This window comes from Sciurus carolinensis, chromosome 3 (genome assembly GCF_902686445.1).
Source record: "Sciurus carolinensis chromosome 3, mSciCar1.2, whole genome shotgun sequence".
Classification (NCBI taxonomy): domain Eukaryota; kingdom Metazoa; phylum Chordata; class Mammalia; order Rodentia; family Sciuridae; genus Sciurus; species Sciurus carolinensis.
The window spans coordinates 111625385-111644915 of NC_062215.1; the positions used below are offsets into that span (position 1 = coordinate 111625385).

Sequence of the window (19531 nt, forward strand, 5' to 3'; positions counted from 1 at the left end):
CCTAGGTGCTCTTGATGTTATATCAAGCAAAAGTTAAGCAGCCTTTCTGTCATTTAGCTCGTGGGAGAAGTCTTTTGACAAGTTATAAGGGAGATATGGCAATAAAGGAAGTGAAGTGATGTGAAGTAGAAGAAAAAGAAAGTGATCTTCCTTCCTACCGGAGTTAAAGGAAAGGTAGCAGAGATGCAAGTGCTGTATTCTGTTGAAGAATTGTTTTGTTCCCCCCTTTGTAAGGAGTCGTGAACTCTCAAACAATACAGCCACGTCCAGAAAGTCAAACCCTTCTAAGTTCTTTTCCCAACTGTATGTAATCCAAAGCCTTCCACATCTCTCATATCTGCACATATGTTACTTCACTTTCTTATGAACATGAGATTTTCTGTGCATACAGTTCTATGATCTGCTGTTTCAGAGAAAAAGATGCATAGCAGAAGTCTTGGAATATGTAGCTCTCTTTATTGTAATATTATAGTGCTATTCCTTTGTCTAGATGTACCATAATGTAGTTAACCGTCACTTAATATGCCCTATTCATGCATTTTACCCATTTTTTCACAATTATTTTTCTGCTTCTCATTAAGATACAGATATATTAACCCATTGTGAAATATGTGGTGAATATTTTTAAAGACCTAAGTCTTTTGGTTTAAAATTTCCAGGATTTTTATCTCTTATAAGAAAGCCTCCCTCCTGTCTTCTATTTTGTGTGTTAATTACTTTTTAAGCCTTACTCATTTAAACAACTAAAAATTATTTTTATACATTGTATAATGTAGGAATTTAATTTTTTTATGAATGAATAACCATTTTTCCTGAAATAATTTGTCAAAAATCAGTTCTTTACCAACTAACTAGAAATACCTCCTTAATATAGTAAATTCCCTTGTATACATGTCTTTTTTTAAGATTCATCTGTTGCTTTGATCTATTTGTTGCTTCCTGTACAAATACCAGTCTGCTTTGATTATGACATTTTTTTAGTAATTCATAGAGCAAGTCCCTCTTCATTTTCTTCAAAATTGTCTTAAATATTATTGCATTCACATTCCATTAAAATAATCTTTTGGGGATTTTAGCCATTATGTTCCTCTAATATTTTACAACTAGAATTAAATGAGTGTTAGTTTATCTGGCCAACATTCTAACTATTAATTTTGATAAATTCTCTTGAATTTTTAAGAAAACAATCATTTAAATATAGTAATCTTATCTCTTCCTTTGTATTTCTTTTCTTTAAAGAATTGCTACCCTCCATAGAACAGTGATAAATAATAAGAATGATTATGGCTATCCTTACGTCGTTTCTTAGTTTGGAGATATTTTTACTTTGTCATCATTAAATATGAGGTATTCTATTAATTTCTAACAAACTATTTTTCAAGTAATTTTCCTTTAATATTTCTGGTGTATTAGAATTTTTACAGAGAACGGATTTTGGATTATGACCAAAGTAATTTTTTGGCAGGCATGGAAGTCTGCATTGGCTAGCACTTTGAGAACAGTTTTAAATAATAGTTGTTGGGTGCTCATTTGGTGCATATATTTTTTTTTATTGCATTAAGACAATGTCTTTTCATTACTCCTTAAATAAATATTTTTATCAGGAATGAAAGTTGAATTTTTTTAAATGGTTTTTTGGCATCTGTCATAACCTATCATAATGTTTTTTCTTAGTTGCCCTCTTTGAATGTTGAAATAATTTCGCATGTTTTCAATTTGAATCAGCTTTACACCTGGTCCTAGTAAAATATTTAAGTATACACTGATTCCTTTTGGCAACTTTTTATTTAAAATCAGTTATTAAGTTTCATATTTTTCTGTTATCTTTGCCATGTTTTAATAATTAAGGTAATGCTGGCTTCCTAAAAAGAACTTGGAAGAGTTCCTTCTTATTTTGCTCTAAAGTAGTTTTAAGTAGCATGAGGACTCTCCTCTTTGAAGATCTGAAAGAATTCATTCATGAAGCCACCAGAGTTTGAGAGTATGTTGTTCGTAAGATATCAACAACATTTAGCAAAGTGATTCAGAACTTAAACAAAAACTCCTTGGAGTAAATCCAAATAAATGAAAGGGTCAGACACCAGTACTGTCAAGAACAAAGCTGTTTTACTGATCCTGGTCAAAACCACACACACACACACACACACACACACACAACTTTTTTATTTCAAGGAGAAATGCTGTAGGTAGACTGAGACTGATAAGTAAAATGCATTGCTTTTCTTTTTCTCTTCTTCTCCAGTTACACTATAAAAGAAAAGGTATTGCTTCTACATGGGCAAGTTTTTCCATACTGTGAAAGAAATCAGGAGTGAATCTTAACTGGTATTCCATTGGTTTCACTTTGTTGTCACTAGTTTCCTGATTTTGCTAGAAAAATTTCTTACTTGAAAAGTAATAGCTATACTGACATTCTACTCTAGCCAGATACCACAGGGGATTTCAAAATGAGCAGGAAAGAAAACAAACAGGCTCAACATGTTTTTATTTATTTAATATAAAATGAAAATCATTAGGACAGTTCAGGATGTGTATGGTATGCATGTACGTGGAGTGAGATGATTTCTAAAGAATATAAGCTAAACATCTAAAAGACCACCTCTATGCTCAATGAGTAGCTTATTTTTAATACATAATTAATATTGTTAAGTAATATTTGGTGGAATTTTTAACTTTTTAAAATGATGATTCCAAACACTTTTTGGTCACTTTCAAGGGTTTGAACTTAAGCAGGAAGTATAACTTAGCAATATGTATCTGTGAACTATGAAAGCTACCTCACAACACTCATGTTTTTGTCAGGATGCAGGCAGTATGTGAATGTTTATATATTTGATTATTTTACTTTATGGTCTATTAATGTAGCAAGTAATAGCCAAGGTGACCTGACTGGGAATTTTCCCTATAACAAAGAAAGATTACATGTTTTTAAAAATGTTATCCATTATACAAAAGTAGATGATAGCCTTTGATTAAAAAAAAAACACAAATAACTTTATTCTTATACAGTACATGAGCTTGTTGTCCATTTTGCCTTTCTGTTTTCCAACACTTTATAAACATAAATATTATTGTGTAATTTAACTCATTTGTGTTCAGTTATGCTAAGTCAAATTTCAGTTTCTATTTCTTGTAGGGGTTATGCTGTGGCTGCCATTTCTCCCCTGTTATCTCCTCTGCTTGCTGCCATGATTTTGAATCATGAGTAAAGGTAAAGAGGAGGTTGTTACTCAGAATAGGTAATGAAAATCTCTTTTCAACCAAGATTATGAATTATCTTCAGGAAGATAGATGGTCAGTTAGTATGCAAAGTTTTTTGAACCAGGTGCTGTATTTGACAGCTGTTTAAATAAATTGAAGGGGACTGGAACAGGAAATTTATGCAATCTGTGTAACTAAACAATAAGCCTTTCAGACCTATATGGTACATGTGTCATGTTTTTGAATCCCTAATCTATTGTTTTATATTGTTTTGTAGATTATAATTTACCATCTTAACCATTTTTAAGTATATAGTTCAGTAGTGTTAACTGTATGATATGTCAAAATCCATTCTACTGTCATGTATAACTAATTACAACAAATTTTTTAAAAAGAAACTAAATTGGGGCAAGATCTAAAGATTGTGATTTCACATCAGAGGGACCTGGATTTATCCAGTTCTTCCATTTTCTAATTCTAGAACCTTAGGCAACTTATTCACCCTTTTGAAGCTCTGTTTCCTCATCTGTAAAAGGAAGACCAAGTATGCTTCCACAGAGGGAAGATTAAATATGAGGTGGTTTATGTAAAGCACCTGGCAAATAGGCGTCACTTCCTACCCTTCCCTTCCTGTTTCCCATGAGGAAGTAAGGACCCACTCTCTTCATTGTTGGGATACTTGCTGTTCAAACAGAAGATTTAAATTGTCCTGGTCAATGACCTTGTGCCTCTTCGGATTGAGGGCATGTCATTGAGATCTATGACCTCTCTCAGTTCTGTATTAGTTTGAGACAGAGTGGAGAGGGTAGCAATTATTCAAGGTGATTTCCTTTCCCCATCCTGAAACTACTTTAGATTTGAGTTGGCCTCTCACCACAAGTGTGAACCCTAACAGAACATTGACCCAGAAGTAGAATCGGCTTAGCAGTGGGGAAAACCCAGCAGAGGGGCCTTTCCCACCTCCCAAATGACCCCTACTTATCTCTCAGCCCACAAAAAAAAAAATAGACTTTCTTAAAGAATCACAAATCATACTGGGGTAGAGATGGTAGAAACCTTTCTTTAAAGCCTGTGATTTTCTTCTGGCTCCCAATACATGTAACTGATCAAAGTTCAACTGTTCTGGTTGAAATGGGCGATTAGAGGTGGAACATTGTTTGGCTTCAATACCTCCAGTCTTGATGGAGCTCCTGAAGCAACATGATTAATTATTGATAAGGGTAACTTCATTGCTGCTTAGGAAAAAGACTGTGGTCACACTCAAACTCTTCCACTAGACTGTCATTATTAGTGAAAAAATTTTTGTATACACTGATGAGTTATGGGAATTTCATGGAAACAAAATAAAGTGCTGTTGTTCTGGGCCATCTGCCAAAGTACCAAAATACTTTTTTTTTTTTTTAAAGAGAAGGTCTACCTTAGCAACTGCTATTTTATTTCCATATTCTATCCTGGTCTTCTGGAACAATTCAAAAACCAAATCACTGTGAAAAAAGCCGTTTTATGAAAGCCTGATTTCCTATGTTGGTACATGTTTCTGTAGTATTACAGAACTTTCCCAGCTATGACTGCATCCCCGCTCCCAACCTTTGGCACTGATTTTAAATGTCTCATAAATTCCCACACATAAAATTTTTATCCAAAAAGTTGGAGACAGGATTTGCTGATCTAGTTTTTAAAACCACCCCAGGTGATTCCAATGTACTGACCAGTTGGGAAGCAATATCCTATAGCATGATTCTACTCCAAAAATTCTAAACCAGAGTTGATGAACTGAAGTCCATGGAAAGGATAAATGACTTGTTTACTTTCACCCATAGCATCTCTAAACTGGACATGTGTTCTGCATGCAACTGATTTTACTTTTGGTTGACTAGGTTTTTTTAAATTAGACTTGAGGACTGGAGATATAGCTCATTTGGTAGGGTGCTTGCCTCACCTGTACATGGCCCTGGGTTTTTATTCCCCAGCACCACCAAAAAAAATAAATAAGATTCTAATCTGCAAGTTGTCTTAAAGAAATTAATGCATTTTACACAAAATGTAGTTTAGCTAAAAATTAAGTTTTCAGCATTTATTTTATAGCATCTTTTTAGATTTTTTTCCCCAGAGACAAAAGGAATAAAAACAGCATATCAAAAATTTTAACTCTTGCATCCCCACAGTAGGATGGCATAGCAAATGTTAGAATTTATTAGATTCGAGTGTTCACATTTAAGAAACACTGGCATGACCCTATAAAGGGTGAAAAGTTGGGTATTTCTGGCACAGACAAATATTTAAAAGGTTGCTTGTCAGGCTACCAGGGATTTGGGATCTTGTCTTCAGGAATATTCAACAGAGCGAGGGAGTATATTGCACAGTATTAAAATATTGGATCTAGTTTTAATATAAAATTATGCTTTTAAAGTCACATCTTAAACTTCTTGGGAATGATTGGAAGTAGAGATCTGGAAATCTCTGCAACCGTATTTATTGTTTCATTTGAGTTCTCACAATTACGTCTAACAAAACAAGTTGTGACTTGCAAACATTTGTCCAGCAGCCTCTAAGGTGTCCTCAGGGAAATTAAAAGCAGAGGTATGAAGAGCTGTGCCATTGGTCAAGAGCAGGGAGTACATATAGCTTTATAATTATGAGGCTTTTGCCTGGTCCTTTTTATCAGTGGTAATATTCTTGACCGCTCAGTAATTTATAACTGTACTTTAAAGAGAAAATAGGCCTTTTTGAAAAAGGATCAGTTTTTATAGAAGAACTGTCTCCTTTCAGATTCTGTCCCTTCATGATATTATTTCTTTGTTGTTGTTTTTATTTTTACAGACTGCATTTCGATTCATTGTACACAAATGGGGTACAAATTTTTATTTCTATGGTTGTACACAATGTAGATTCACACCTTTTGTGTAATCATACATGTACATAGGGTAATGATATCTGTTTCAATTCATGATATTGCTTTGATACAGTAAATGACTCAGGAATGCTGGAGAGTCAGCTAATCTGCTAACTTAAAAGATTTTAACTACCGTTTCAAAAAAAGCTTTGCCTTTTATTACTCTTGTGCAGTCTGTGACATCTCTTACATTATTTTCTTGTGTTTGGGGGCACTTTTCTAAGAAAAAAAAATTTTTTTTTAACTTTTCTGGTCAAGACCAGAAGATAGATACAAATGCTACTACTCTTGAAAAATCAGTAGTGTCATAAAGTTGGTAGCGTAGAAGAGAGACTTAAGAAAAAACACAATCACCCTGATGTGACCTACTTTTCAAGTTATTTAGCAGTGTATAAAGCTTTACAGACCAGAGTGTTAGATAACATTCCTACCTATTTGATTAATTAGAGAAAAAGGAAAAGACTGTGACTGTTTGTCTCTTTCCCAGTGTTTTAGTCAGCTTTTTCCCTGCTGTAACTAAATGACCTGACCAGCACAACTGTATAGGAGGAAAAATTTATTTGGGGGCTCACGGTTTCAGAGGTCTCAATCCACAGACTGCAGACTCCATTTCTTAGGTCTCAAAGTAAAGCAGAACTTTATGGCGAAGAGTGTGGCAAAAGGAAACAGTTCACATGATGATCAGAAAGTAGACAGAGACACACTCCACTCTCCAGATACAAAATATATACCCCATAGTCACACCCCCAATGAACCACTTCCTGTAGCCACACCCCACCTACCTCCAGTTACCACCCAGTTAATCCCATCGGGAATTGATTCACTGATTAGGTTAAGGATATAGTCCAATCATTTCTCCACCCGACCTTCTTGCATTGTCTCACATGAACTTTTGGGAGATACCTCACATCCAAACCATAACATCCAGGGAGAAAAATAGTGCTACTGTATGTTTAGCACTGAACCAGCCAAGATAAAGATCTCTTTTAGAACACCACTGTTTTGTGGGTTTCTAAAAGAAAACAGAACTTTTTGGATTTTGTTTTGTGTGTGTGTGTGTGTGTGTGTGTGTGTTTTATATATATATAAATCAATTCAAACTATAAGATGTCCATAGCTGATCAGGCAGCTCCACAAAAATCAAGAACCCATGCTTCTTCATTCTTGTTGTTCCATCATATCTGAAATGTTGCCCTCACTATGGTAATACAGGTGGTTTACCACTACAATATTCCATCCGGCTGAGAAATTAAAAAGGTGAAAGAGAGAGCTTGTTTAGGAAGTTACATCCATTTGCCAATTTTAGAATATAACCATCTGACCATACCAACTAAAAATAATTAGTACTTGTACATTAAAGAGCAGAAGGGAGGACTAGGGATGTAGCTCAGTGGTATAGCACTTGCCTAGCACGAGCAAGATCTCGGGTTCAATCGCCAGCACTGCCAGAATTTTTTAAATTTAATTTTTTAAAAAAGAGCCAAGGAGAATGAATATTGTAGAACAAATACCATATTATTCATACCTGGTTTTTTTAATCTTTATAGCTCTACAGACTATGAAATGACTGATATGAAAACTGATGCTCAGTGAAGCTAAGTAAATGGCTAGAAAATTACAGATCTGGGATCTGAATTTAAAGCCGTTACTTTTTTCATCCTACCTACTAAAGTACCTACTACCCTTTGGGGGCTCATACCCATCTCACAATGCAAAATGCTTTCAGTCCCTCTCCAGGAGCTCACATGTTCTTAATAGTTCCAGCATTGCTCAAAAGTCCAAACTCTCCTGCAAGACTCAAGGAAAACTCAGCTGCGAGCCCTTGTAAAAGTCAAAAGCAGTTACATACATCCAGTATAAAATGACACAGAGTAAATATTCCCATTCTAAAAGGAAAGAATAAGGTCACAGAAGGAATGGGACCAAAACAAGACAGAAAGCTAGCAGGGAAAACATTATGTTCTGTAGATCCACATCTGTCATCTGGGGCACATAGTGATGAGATGTGGGACCCAAAGGACCCTATGACCTTGGTTGCCAGCCACATGGCATCTTTCTTGGGTTGGCTCTGCTTGCTGCCTGCAGCTTTCCTGGCAATTGTTCCTGGCATCTCTAGCTTCTTGGGATCTCCATTGCATCTTCAGTTTCACTTTCACATTTTCACATGTCACCCTCCCAGAGACCGCCCACAGGGATTCTGGCCCTGCTATACATTGTCTGTTCTTGCGGACCTTCCTCTGAAATCTCAGTGGAAGCCTCCATGACTCCCTGACCCCAGCATTTTTTCATTCCTGCTCAACCAGCACCATGTAGATGACACCAAGATCTGCTACCAGTAGGAGCAGTAACAGGGACCATTTGGAACATAGGGCTGCAGTGACCTCTAAGTGCCTGGGAAGCTTAAGCATTAAATCCCAAGGAAACAATTTCTTAGCTCTGTGGGAGCAGGGTGCCCATGTGCTATCTTCAAAGGCTTTCAAACGAGTTTTCACTTTTATACCCTTGAACCTTCAGTGAGTGAGGTCTTGGTGATTCCTGAAGTGCCCTCAAGTCATCTTTTCTATTGTCTCTGTACAAAGTATGTGGTTCTTCTTTAATGGCACTAATTTCTTCAACAGCTATACTTTTCTGGCCCCAGTTTTAAATGTGCTCCTTTTCAGGCCATCTGCAAGTTTTTCAAGACTTTCTACTCTGCTTTTTGTTCCCAATTCTTACAGGAAGTGGCTTGTTGCTTAGGGATTTTCTTGATGCTTCCCCCTGAGCAGCCACTCACTTAGCTGGAAAGCTGGAATGGTAATCTGCTGCCCTCTGTTTTGCTTTCTTGCTGAAACCACTTGGTCTCTGGGTGGAAAGAGAAGTAGCGATTTCTAGAGGGGAAAAGATGAGTGGGTGAATGAGTATCCAGGCTTCAGGAGAATTGCAGGGGGTGAGCCAGGGGGCTAGGGAAGGAGGTACATCCATCTAACCCAGCAACCTTCTAGAATATCAAGAGTGTCTTAATCTTTTTCTCATGTAGTGAAAGGAAACCAAATCAAACCAAGAGATGAAGTAAAATTCTAAAAAGAGTGTTTCCAAGACATTGTTCTAACTTCAGCTTCCTGGGGTTGGGGAAAGGGACTAGCCATGAGATTTGGATTTGAGCATGTGTATTGTCCATAAAAATTTGCCCTGCAGCCTGGCAAATTTTGCAGAAGACATACCAAAATGTAATTGAAATGTAACTGCTTCCATTTTGAAATTAATTTTATACTAACAAATGCTTTAAAAAAAATGAACAAGTGGTTTAAAGATTAGGGTGTTAATATTTGAAATCTGGCCAATTAAATTAGCTGGGTCCCAGAGACTCCTTTTTTTTCTGTTCAGTGTCATTGACCTAACACCTGATTCTGTTTTTTTTTTTTTTTTTTTTTTTGAAATGGAAATTAAGTCTATCACTTATTTATTTGTATCAACTGAAACTTATTTCCTCAGTATACATTCTTATTTCAGGAAATAGTATGCATCCATGTGGAATTTACTCAGCAGCTCCTCTTAGTGACATTTGTGTGATCTAATTCAAGGACCTGAAGTGAAGATTACACATGATTTGCTTGCATATGATGCGGCTATATTCAATGCAGCATTTACATTTTTAAAAAGAATGCACCTTCTTGATAAAACAGACATGCATTTTTAACTCACAGACTTAAGAAGTGTAGAACAAGGCAATTCCTTAAAAATCAAGTCCAAACATCTTTTTTTATACTGGAGAGAAAGCAACATGGGTCACAAAATATTTAGTGGACTTTAACTAAGGGTCAATCAGTAATAGAATAAGCTGTAAACTAGATGGAGTCCCAATCTTTAATTTGTCCCATATTTTAAAACCCAAGTATGATTTATATGTTCTTTGCCATGACACGTGTAGCTTTTTTTTTTTTTCTTTGCAGTATTGGGGATCGAACTCAGGGCCTTGTGCTTGTGAGGCAAGCACTCTACCAGCTGAGCTATCTCCCCAGCCCATGTGTAGCTTTTTAAAAAATATTTTTAGTTGTAGATGGACACATTACCTTTATTTTATTTATTTAATTTTTTCTGTGGTTATGAGGATAGAACTCAGTGCCTCACACCTGCCATGTCAGTGCTCTACCACTGAGCTATAACCCCAGCCTCATTTGCAGCTTTTTAAGATGATAGATAATCTAGCCACTTCAAAACTCCAATTTCTATATTAGCTTATTTTGGTATATTTTAGTCCCTATGAATACCTGTAGTTCTGTTTTCTTCCCCTCCTTGCATACTTATTTTTAATCTCTTTTATTTTTTCTAAATGACCTTACTTTTTTTTGAATGAGAAAGTAAATAAATTAATCAAAATGACACTTTGTATTACTGCTAATTGCTTGTTTCCATAGTGTCTATGACTAGGCAGAAGTTCCAACCATGTTAATTATCTTGTCGTTTTCATTTATCAGAGGTAGCAGTGAGAATCATCTTCCCAAGTGGAATGACCAAAGAATTATTATTCCTTCAGTTCTTCAGAAAGTAATGATACTGTGATACCTATAATAAAAGACTTGAAATTCTCTTTTTTATTAAGTCTGATAGACAAGTTAGAAGCACATTTAGTATCTTAAAATGAAAGACTTTGCTGTGATTGAAATATTACTTTTAGCTATGTCTTTAAAAGAGCATTGAGCATTGTAGGGGCTGAGGTTGTAGCTCAGTGGTAGAGCATGTACTTAGCGTATGCAGGGCCCTGGGTACAATCTCCAGCCTCACAAATAAAGAGAAAAAAGTTTTTGATTTATGGTCAGTCAGGTTTTGACAAGAGTGCCAAGACCATTCAGAGGGAAAAGAATAAACCTTTGAACAAAGAGTGCTGGATCACCGGGATAGCCTCCTATGGAGGAATGAATCTGCTACCTCATTCATATGCAAAATTAATTTGATGTGAATCTAAGACCTAATATAAATACCAAGATTATAAAACTCTTGAAGGAAACTTATGTGAAAATCTACATGACCTTGGATTAGGTATCATTTCCTTAGAAATGGCAACAAAAAAGCACAAACAACCAAAGAAAAATATAGGTAACTTGAACTTCATCAAAACTTAAAATGTTGTTAAAGAACAATATCAAGAAAGTTAAAAGAGCTTTGTCCAGCAGTGAAGAATTCCCCATAAGAACATGCCTTTCACAGAAGATCTCCTTTTTCCCTCTCCAAAAGAAACAAAGAGGAAATAAAAGAATATCTGGTGCCAAGCCCCCTCTGAAATGCCCAAGATGCTATAAAATCACCAGTCTTTTTAGCTGTGTGCAAATGGTAGTTTTGTGTGTTGATTGTTCCACTGACCTCTACCAACCTACAACAGAGCTTACAGAAGGATGTTCCTTCAGTAGGAAGCAGCACTAAAAGCACCCTGAATCAAGATGGGAAACCATCCCAATGAACACATTTGGATATTTTTTAAAAAATGAAAGAGAACTGGAGATCAGTGGAGGATAACTTGCCTAAGATGTGAGTCACTGAATTTGATTTATTTGATCCCCAGTACCACCAAAAAGTAAAATAAAATAAAGAAAGAAAATGAAAAAAAAAAATACATCCACAAAGTGGGATAAAATACTTGTAGGTTATATCAGATAAGAACCTAGTTTCTAGAATATATAAAGAACTTTTACACCTTAATAAAAAGACAACTTGGTATAAAAAATGGATAGAGGATTCGAATAGACATTTCTCAAAGATATGTAAATTACCAACTAGCACATGGAAAGATGCTTGATATCATTAGTCATTAGGGAAACGTAAATCAAAACCATAATTTGGTACTGCTTCACACCCACTAGGACAGCTATGATTTTAAAAATGGACTATAAGAAGTGTTGGCGAGGATGTGGAGAAATTGGAACTGTTGTGCATTGCTAGTGGATATGTAAAATGGTATAGCTACTATGGAAACAGTTTGGCAGTCCCTCAAAAAGTTAAACATAGAATTACCATCTGACCCAGTAGTTCTACTCCTAGGCATGTATCTGAGAGAATTAAAAACATATGTTCACACAAAAATGTGTACACAAATGTTCATAGTAACTTTATTTATAATAGCCAAGAAGAAAAAGCAACTCAAATGTCCATCAACTGAGGAATGGAAAAACAAAATGTTGTATATCCATACAATGGAATATTATTCAGCCACATAAAGGAATGAATGCTGTTACATGCTACAATATGAATAAGCCTCAGAAATAATATCTTGTGTGAAAGGAGCCATACATAAAGGCCATATATTATATGATTCCATCTATATGAAATGTTAAAAAGAGGCAAATCCATGGAGAGAAAAACAGATTAGTCGTTGCTAGGAGATGGGAGGAGATGAGGAGAATTGGTACAAACTTTTGATAAGTTCAGAGTTTCTTTTTGGGGTGATGAAAATTCTGAAATTAGATAATAGTGATAATTGTACAACATAGTGAAGATATTTAAAAGTACTAAAATGCTTGCTTGAAAATTGTGGGGTTTATTTTATCTGAATTATATCTTAAATGAAAATGCTGAAATTTTAAAAAAACATTGTGTGCCTAAATATGACATGAAAAATGTGACAGATTAGAGGCTGAGTACAAAATATTTCCCAAAAGACAAAGTAATTTGCTACCCTCCATACCAATAGAGTATGACTGGACAGGAAGAATCAGTCAGTAGGTAGCTTTCTGCACAGAGCCAAGGAATGTGGTTAGAGATATTATGCAAACTGAGATGATAAAACCAAATTACCTCCTTTGAGCAAATCACCTGTGTTCAGAAACAGCAGGGAAGTTGGAAAACTAATAGGTAATGGAGGTAGGACAGAAAAGAAGTGATTTTTATTTTTTAATGTACAATCCAACAGCAGCTCTCCCTAGATTTTGTGCTAAAATAAGAGCATTTTCACACATTTTAATTGCTCTGTGATAACAACAGTGTGAACTCCATCCACAAACATTTATTATCTATTTAATTTTGCTCTAATTTCAGTGTAGCAAGAATTCACCTTGTAAGTGGGAGTAACTGTCCATTTAGTGAAAAGAAATCCCTTCCTGTACTGCTTATCCTGTTGTATATTTCTATAGTAAAGTAGTAATAAAAAACATACCCTTTTTATCTCTATATATTTAGGTTGCATTTGTAGATTATTCTCAAAGTAGTATTTTTATGAACTAGAACCTCACTTTCTGAACTGCAGCATTATTAGATAATATTTAAAACTTCAAAAGATTCCTTATTTCTGGTCAGGACTTTAGATGAAATTTCATGGTTTTTATAAACCTTGGTTTATGTTAAACCAGGAAAGACTGTTTTTAAGATACATTTCTAAAATGAGATTTGTGTAACTTAGTAACTATCTAAATTATTCCAATTATTTTCCAGACCTGCCATTTATTCCATCCTTTTTAGTGATGCTACAGGACAAGAGGGAATGGATAAAAACATTGGCGAACAACTCAATAAAGCATATGAAGCCTTCCGACAGGCATGCATGGATAGAGATTCTGCAGTAAAGGAACTACAGCAAAAGGTGTGTGGTTCTTATTTTGAAATTTGTTGTTAATCCCAGTAAATGAAATTTGAGAGCCTTTTGTACCTGAAAAATATTATATTGATAGAAACTGGAAAACTGTAATTACTGAAATACAGGGATATATTAATTGATTAAATTATCTGTTTGTTTCATATACCTGTTATCTTTTTAAAAAATTATTATGACCTGTGATAAGAATTGATTTGATGGGCTTGTATTAAGATGATTGTGTTTAGGAAAGATAAATACAATTTTTGAATACCAGTGCTTACTTTGTATATAAGGAGTAAATAAATGTAAAAACAATTTTATGACAGATTAGAAGTTAAAAGTAACACCATCTCTCAGCTAGTTTTGTTTTTTGGTTTTGTCTTTTACCTTGTTGTTTGGATGACAGGAAGATTGCAAATCTTAAAATATCCTGGAACTTAATGTGTTAGTCATTTATAATAGTCTTCCATTCTTTATGACAGTTAAAATAGACTATTTCAGTGAAATCTTTACTGTTTTACTCTAAGTTTCAGGCTTTAAATTATTGCTGTACATACAACATTTCTGTTTAGTACTTTCAGTGTCAGAAGAAAGTAATTTGGAAGACAAAAATTATTTAACCTAGTAGTTCCTAAGCACATGTCTATCACTGATCCATGAGGAGGGTTTTCACTGATCTGTAGCAAAATGAGAGAAGTAAGGATAATGTAATGAACTTCTTAAAATACTAAATTTATTCCATTTAAAATTCTGTCCTCTAATCTGACATTATGTTCCATGTTTCTGCCTTATTAAAGATCAGAATTTTATAAACATGCACTTGTGAAGTGATGATGAGAGGGTTGTTTCCTTGGTTAGTGTCTTTACTTAGTTGTATTTCAGAGGTTCCCAGTTCCATCCACATGTTTTGTAATTCACTAGAAGAACTCACAGGTCACAGCATATAGTCACACTCATAGCTAAGATCTACTATGGTGACATGGTAAAGATACATACCCAGATCATTCATGGAAAAAGACATCAGGAGGAGTCTAAAAGAAGCCATGTTTCATCTTTCTCTGCACTTTCCTTCCAGTTTCACAAATTCTGTCACATTTGTAAAGCATAAGGAACTTCATTTGAAATTCAGAGTTTAGGGTTTTTTTTTGTTTGTTTTTGTTTTTTTTTTTGAGGGCCGGTCACATAGATTTCCTGTATCAACCAAAATCGCAAATTCAAAAGGAAAGTATGTGTTCACCACAAATTTCATTGTGCAGTTGAATTAGGCTGGCACAATAGTCACAAACTTATCACTTAGCAAATGTTTTCAGAATTCAGGTTCTCAATACCATTCAAGGGCCAAACTTACAAAATAATACCTTTTTGAAGATAACATCCTGAAGATGAGCATGGTAGTAATCCCAGCTACTCAGGAAGCTGAGACAGGAAGATTGCAAGTTTGAGGCCAACTTGAGCAATTTAGCAAGACTCTGTCTCAAAATAAAATTAATAAGAGTATGAGAAACAGTTAAGTGGTAGAGCATTTGCAAAGTCCTATGTTCAATTTCTAGTTCTGCCAAAAAAAGTGAGGAGGACAACCTCAATCCTGCCATGTTAAATGATGCAAACACTGGCTGTTGAAAGTAGGTACTCTTACATTGGTTCCCTCATGTTAAAAAACAAAAAAGAAGAAGAAGAGAAAAAAAGAAGAAGGATTTTTACTAGCCTACAACATTTGGAAGTCTAAGAAATACACTAGTTCTTACTTGTTTCATAATTATAGTATAAAACTACACAGTTACCTTTCTCCTTTCTAGTTGATAATATACTGTTAAATGCTTATATCATATGTCCTTGCATTCCTTAGAAACCATCATTTTTCTTTGTGATTCTTCTCTTGATTTACAAAAGAATACACATTATATTAATAAGTGGACTTATGGACTGTCACTCTTCATCAGAAGTGAATAGGAGAAAGAGGGGTGTGGATATGATAAGACTTGAAAATTATTGCAATGAAGTTTAGAATTTGGATTTCTGTTTCTTTCTACAAGTATAAGGCATAATCACTTGTAAAAAAAAACTAAACAAACAAACAAAAACAGCTTTTATTCTTCTGTTTTGCAATTGGGTTAAGAAACTCAGTTCTACATGTGTCCTAGGAAAGTTTTAGAAATGTCAGATTAGAAAAATAGAACTTTGAGATATCTTCAGTTAAGGAAGAAAAAGAAATTTCTCTTCTTGCACTGGCCAGTGTTGTAAGCAGCTAGTAATTTAACCCCTTATCATGCCATGGAAGAAGCTTTACACATATTAGCACATACCCCAAAAAAAAGAAAGGGAAAAGTTTTAAATTGAAGTTCGTCGTGTAGTCAAGAGTGAATGAAGAAGAAAGATGTATATGCTGTCTGTTCATTTATAGTAAAGTCAAGGTAGTAGCCTTAGGTATGGTCCCAAAGAAAGAAAGAGAGAGAAAGGAAGTAGGGAGGGAGGGAAGGAGCAATTATTGAATACCTACTATATAGTGGGACTTTGATGAAGTTTTGAAAATACTAAAACAAAAAATAATTTATGCCCTTAAGAATTTTTAAAAGTTCAAATAAATGATGAAAAAATATATTTTATTTTATAATAAAGGATAGAAAAGATGATCAGTAGTAATTACTGAAGTGAAAACATAACAATAAAGATCAGTGCAGGATAATATATGAGCATAGAGAAGAGGCACCTAATTCATTCTTTGTAGATCAGGTCATAAGCTCAATATGAGTTAATATTTGGACTAAGATTAAGAAAAGTTTAGGAAACTAGGGGACAAGGGTCTTGCAAGTGGTGGGAGCAATATGTGTGATGCCTTGCATGTACCACAAGGTGGCCCAATGGCTCCAAAATGAATATGAGTATTGCAGGCAAAGAAGCTAATGGGATAGATTATGGCCTGATCATGAGGCGTATGGCTAAGTAGTTTATACTGTATCCTATTCAATCAAAAGATACTTAAAGATTAATATGTTCTTTAGAAAAGTCTGTCAGTGTAATAGACATGGATAGGATACAGAACAATGTCGAATTCAGCTCAACAAAGGTATTAACATATTTCATGCTAATTGTTGTTCCAAGAGTAAGGAATATAAAAACATGTGGCAACCATCCATTTGTACTTTAAGCACTCTAATAATTGTATTTATACAAAATTGTGTCTTAATACACAATTACATATAAAATATCCATTGATACATAATAAGTATATGTACTACATATTATACTTTGGTTTGAAAAAGGAAAAAAATGGACAATCATTTCAATCAATCAAAATAAGGACCTAAATTAATTAAGCATTTTAGGAGTAAATTGGGGAGGAGCTCAAAAATTTCTTTAGGAGATACATTGGAAAGCAGGTGGCACCAGAATATAGGCCATTTCTGAGGGTGATGGCATAGACTCTAGAATGATACCTAGGAATCTAGAATTAAAGGTGGTGCTGATGACTGAAATCAGGAGTACAGAAGAAGGTGAAGATTTGGGGATGGGGAAACAACATATATATTTAGGTTTTAGTTAATAAATTTAATTACCTGTGGGGTATACAGATGAAAATGTCCTGTGGATGGTTTAAACATGGATCTGGAAGCCTAGAAAGAGTTCTGAGTTGGAGATTATAGTTGTAGTAATAAATGAATTTTTTTTGTAGCTTTAAATGTGAATAACATTTCCAGTATATAGGTTGAAGGTATATCTGAAGGACAGAAATGGAGGAGGATAAAAGGAAGGAAAGAAAGCAAACCAGTTGGCCTTCTGAATCTAGAAATTCAGAACATTAAGCAGTTGCGAGGCATAGGAATAGAAGCCTAGAGAACACTAATATTTTAAATAATAGACATTTAGAAGGGGGAATCATTAAGGAGACTAGCAAAAAGAAAAACCCTAAAACATAGGAAACAAATTAGTGAAGAAGAGAGTGATATTATAGAAGCTATTAGAAAAGAATTTCAAGGATACAGTAGTTAGCAGTACTAGAAAACTAAAGGATATAGTAAGATGATGCCTAATAAGCATACATTGCATTTGACTTTATTGAGGTTATTGACATTTATGAGAAGCAGAGAAGACAGATTGCAGTAGGCTAAGAAGAATTAGGAAATGAAGGAGTAAATACACTACATACTACATAGTCAAAAGGTTTGACTGTAAAGAAGATAAACAAGTTGATAATTAGGTAGAATTTTTGCTTTTTTTTTTTCTTTAAGGATGAGTGAAAAGATGTTGGAGAACAACACAGTAAACAGAAGAGAAAGTTTGAAAATAGAAGAGGAGAAAAAAATAATTCATGCCCTCCAACAGTCAGTTCCCTACACTAGAGCCAGTGATTTTTTTTTTTTTCCCCTTCACTACTGGCAATTAAACCCAGGGGTGCTCTGTCACTGAGCTATATCCCTCTCCCTTTTTTTTAAAAATTTTTTAAATTTTTTAAATTTTGAGACAGGGTCTCTCTAAGTTGCCCAGGCTGGGCTCACACTTGAAATCTACCTACCTTAGCCTCCCAAGTAGTTGGGATTACCGATGCGAGCCACCATACACAGCCAGAGTGATTCTTTAAAAAGATTACTTGAATGTTAATAATATCAGTCTCCTACACAAACTTTGCATTATTTCTATAAAATAAAATTCAAAATCCCTACTTAGATTACTGTGGAAGAGCAAAATTAGACCCTTGCCTGGCACTTTTTCTTTTTCTCTATGCTTTTCACAGTTTTCCACACATTAATTTCCTGCTATTATTCAAATACATGCTTTCTTCAGGGCCTTTGTGTTTGCTATTCCATTTGTCTGGAGTGGTTTTCCTTTAGATATTTCCATGGTTTCCTCCCTTATTGCTTTCAAGTTGCTCCTCATATACCACCTCTTCAAAGAAGCTTTTTCTAATCACCTTTTAAATGTAAGAGCAGCCTCTGTTGCTGTCTTACAACCCTACTTGCTATTTTCCCTCAAAGCATTTATTACTTTAACATTATATTTATTTTTAAAAATCTATTTGCCTCCTGAATAAGAAAGTAAGCCCCTATAAGGCTTGAGTCCCTGTCTTGTTCACCGTTAGGAGCCCAGTACCTAGCAGGTAGTGCTCAAATATTTGTAGGACAGAAGAGAGGATGAGTAAGAGGCAGGAAAAGAGGGTAGTCATTTGGCCTCTGCAGATTCAGAAAAGAGATTAGAAATTGACTGTGAACAAGGAAATAAACTCCTGTTCCTCTCAGGACTGGAGGGAACAAGAGAAAAAAAAATCACAAATGAATATAAGTTTGTAGAGGTAGGGGCAGGAAATTAGAGGGGTTTTCTGTGAAGTGTAAGATGTGGTCATTTACCATCAACATGGTAGGAAATGTTGTGCCTTTTTTTTCCCCCCTTGTTCTTTCCCCAGCATCTCAGCATAGCTGAGATGTGGTTGGGAGAAAATGGCTCAGTTCCTGGTTCTCTTCCTGAGAAAAGAAGCATAGTAGAACTTGTTTGCAGTGTTTTACTTTGTCCATGGGCTGCCCAAAGAACTATTTTCTACCTTGCCTCACTCTGAACTCAAAGATCGGAGAATGGTGGCATAGTTTGACTCTCATCTCAGGCTAGACAATAGTGTGCAAGAAAACTGAAGAAGTAACTCAGGCCTGCAAACACCTGGGGGTAAACAATTACCGGAGAATAAAGGATTACCATAGAATATATAAGACCTCAAGACAAAGGTAGGGTAAGATTTAGGGGAAATTAATGCCTTTATAAGAAGCAGGGACAATCCGAAGTTAAAAAAAAGTGTACACTTAGGTCCAAATAGGACCATGCTAGAAAAGGCCTGAGAAGACCTTAAATCTTCATCCTGGGCTGACTTCAAGGGACTGGGACCTGCTAGTTAATGAAGGCCTTTCACATCAGAC

At 35.0% G+C, this 19531-nt stretch overlaps 1 protein-coding gene and 1 pseudogene across 4 annotated transcripts in view; both read left to right on the forward strand.

The window, feature by feature from the left end:
• Nucleotides 1-19531, forward strand: part of Tank (TRAF family member associated NFKB activator) — a 72052-nt gene that overhangs the window by 11947 nt on the left and 40574 nt on the right. For 3 of the 4 annotated variants that reach the window (XM_047544906.1, XM_047544905.1, XM_047544908.1), the window contains exon 2: nt 13493-13640. In XM_047544906.1, coding sequence (XP_047400862.1) covers nt 13542-13640 — 99 coding nt within the window. In that variant the 5' untranslated portion in view covers nt 13493-13541. Of the gene's footprint in view, nt 1-11469; nt 11597-13492; nt 13641-19531 lie in introns of those variants that run through there. The other variant, XM_047544904.1, reaches the window with a different exon arrangement.
• LOC124979951 (40S ribosomal protein S27-like) lies at nt 10386-11491 on the forward strand (annotated as a pseudogene).